Below are 2,578 nucleotides of genomic sequence, written 5' to 3' on the forward strand. Positions count from 1 at the left end.
ATGGTGGTGGTTTCAGCAGGGGCTAAATCTGGGAAGAAATTCGCAGATGAGATGAAAATGGCGGCAATGAAGCTGCACAAGAATAAGCCAGGGGAGAAGGAGCCGGCCGGCCTTGGTATCGCTACATGGGAGCCTACTCTTGAAGGCTACTTGAGCTTCTTGGCAAATACTAAGTTGATTTATGAAGCTCTCGAGAACATTGTCGACCGAGCTGTCTTCCCTCACTGTGAGTTATATTTATTCATACTCCAATATTCTACATCCATTATGTGTATAGAATATATAGAATTGTGGTGTAGAGTTTATAGACTAGATCAATAAGTTGTTTCTCATGACAGACTAGTATTTTGAGTTGAGTTTTCGTGTTTGATCTAAATCATTATGGATACAGATGCAGAATTGAGGAAGACAGGGCTGGAAAGGTCAGAGAGGATTGCAAAAGACATGGAGTGGTTTGAAGAACAAGGTTATGCTATCCCACAAGCATCATCTGTTGGAATAAACTATGCTCAATACCTTTGTGAGTTGTCTGAAAACGAACCGCACGCCTTTCTTTGCCATTTCTACATGATTTATTTCGGTCACACTGCCGGTGGTAGGATGATCGGTAAAAAGGCCAGCCAAATTCAACTAGATTTGAGTGTATATATATATGGATAGATATTACTTATAAATTTGGTTACGACTAGCTAGGTGGAGGAGAAGATTCTCAATGGTAAGGAATTGGAGTGCTACAAATATGAAGGAGAGCTGCCACAACTACTGCAGAATGTTCGAGATAAGCTCAACACACTTGGGGAAGTACGTACGAATTAAGTACCTATAGCAGTATTCCACTTAATTTACATTGAATTAGTAATTACTTGTAATTAGTTTAAACATGCAGAGATGGAGTAGGGAAGAGAAGAATCGATGCCTTGATGAGTTTCAGAACTCTTTCAAATTCGGGGGCGATATCCTCCGTCTTGTACTCCATTGATCACACTACATGAATTGATGCACTTCCTTTAAATGAATAAATGTCATCTATATGTGTACGGACTATGTTATTGTGTGACACAGTTCAACTGAAAGAAACCTTCCACAACAACACCAAATGATTCATACTTTGTGCTGAAGACTTTGAATGGAATGAAAGCATGTCATGAAAAGTGGAAAATTGATTACCTAATTTTGATTCTATTAATTATGAACATGATATTGAAAAATCGACTTGAATCCAATTTGAAATCATCATCATCATTTTGACTAATTTGGGAAGGCCATAAATACAAAAAGACAAGACTAGACATGCACAAACGCATTAATTTATCAGAGCTTTCGGAATATAAGTTTCAATTTTGGCATTTGAGATTAAATTTGTTGACCTTTCAGAATATGGAGATGAGGCACACGAATTTTTCAGAATAAGGGATTTTTTTATCTTTTTATCTTTTTTTCTCTTCTTTTCCTTATTATTCCCCTTACAAAATACTCCCTCCGTCCCAAGTTATTTGAGCTGTATATATTCCATTTTGGTTACATCAAATTACTTGAGTCATTTTTCTTTTTGGCTAAAAATAAAATATCTAATTGCACCTATTTTATTCTTCCCTCTTACTTTATTAATTTGTCTATTTTATTTAATTCACTAAACACAACTTTCTTAAATCTTATACCGAAAATAAACGCCTAAAGTAACAAGGTTGAGAGGGAGTATATGATTGGACAACACTACCCACAATAGAATTTGAAAACCCAGTTCTGAAAAGTTGGTATCGTAAATCCCAATTCTGAACCTTCTACCACCGCCCCGCCTTCCTTCTCCTCTTCCTCCCCGCGAGTTCTACAAATTCTGGTGTCACTCTGATTTTGAATCCATTCCTCTACAGCTACTGTTTGGTGGTCCAATCCATTACTATAACTATGCTTACATCTTTTCGGGTAGGGAAACCCCCAATTTTTTATGTTTTAGTTAATGCAGATTCAATGTTTGAAAATTAAAATTCTTTAGTGCTCCCTCCGTCCCAGAGAAGTTGGCATACTTTGAAAATGGCACGGAATTTTAGGAGGTTTTGTTTTGTATGTTAAATGGAGAGAAAAAATATAATTTTTATATTCATGTGAGATAGAACTTTTTCCAAAAAGGGAAATGTGACATCTTTTGTGGGACAAACTAAAAAGGAAAGTGTGCCAACTTCTCTGGGACGGAGGGAGTACTAGATAACGAACAAAATCATGGATTTAATTTCGGAGTTGAATTTTCAAAGTGTTACCGTGGGATAGTTTGGTCCATTCATATATTTTGTAAAGGAAATAACAAGAGAAAAGGCCCAAAAACCCATGTGAAAAATTCATGTTCCTTAATCCCATATTCAAATTGAGAACTATAATCCAAAATTTGTCTTAATTTAGTACACTTTATCATTAAACAAATTAAAGAATAGTATGTTATACTATATGGATTTTGATACAAATTAAAGAATAGTATGTTATACTATATGGATTTTGATTGGAGCAGTGATAGACGTACGTAAATTTTACGTACATAATTGGATATTTTAGGTATTTCATCTTATAAATCGATTTATAATTTAAA

General features: G+C 35.1%; 1 protein-coding gene across 1 annotated transcript; it reads left to right on the plus strand.

Annotated features, from left to right (window-relative positions):
* LOC125189469 (heme oxygenase 1, chloroplastic-like) lies at positions 1-979 on the plus strand. The gene is made up of 4 exons (XM_048086743.1): positions 1-226; positions 392-615; positions 694-801; positions 887-979. The coding sequence occupies exons 1-4, from the start codon at positions 1-3 to the stop codon at positions 977-979; spliced, it is 651 nt and encodes a 216-aa protein (XP_047942700.1).
* The last annotated feature ends 1,599 nt before the right edge of the window (positions 980-2,578 follow it).

Source organism: Salvia hispanica, chromosome 5 (assembly GCF_023119035.1).
Source record: "Salvia hispanica cultivar TCC Black 2014 chromosome 5, UniMelb_Shisp_WGS_1.0, whole genome shotgun sequence".
NCBI lineage: Eukaryota > Viridiplantae > Streptophyta > Magnoliopsida > Lamiales > Lamiaceae > Salvia > Salvia hispanica.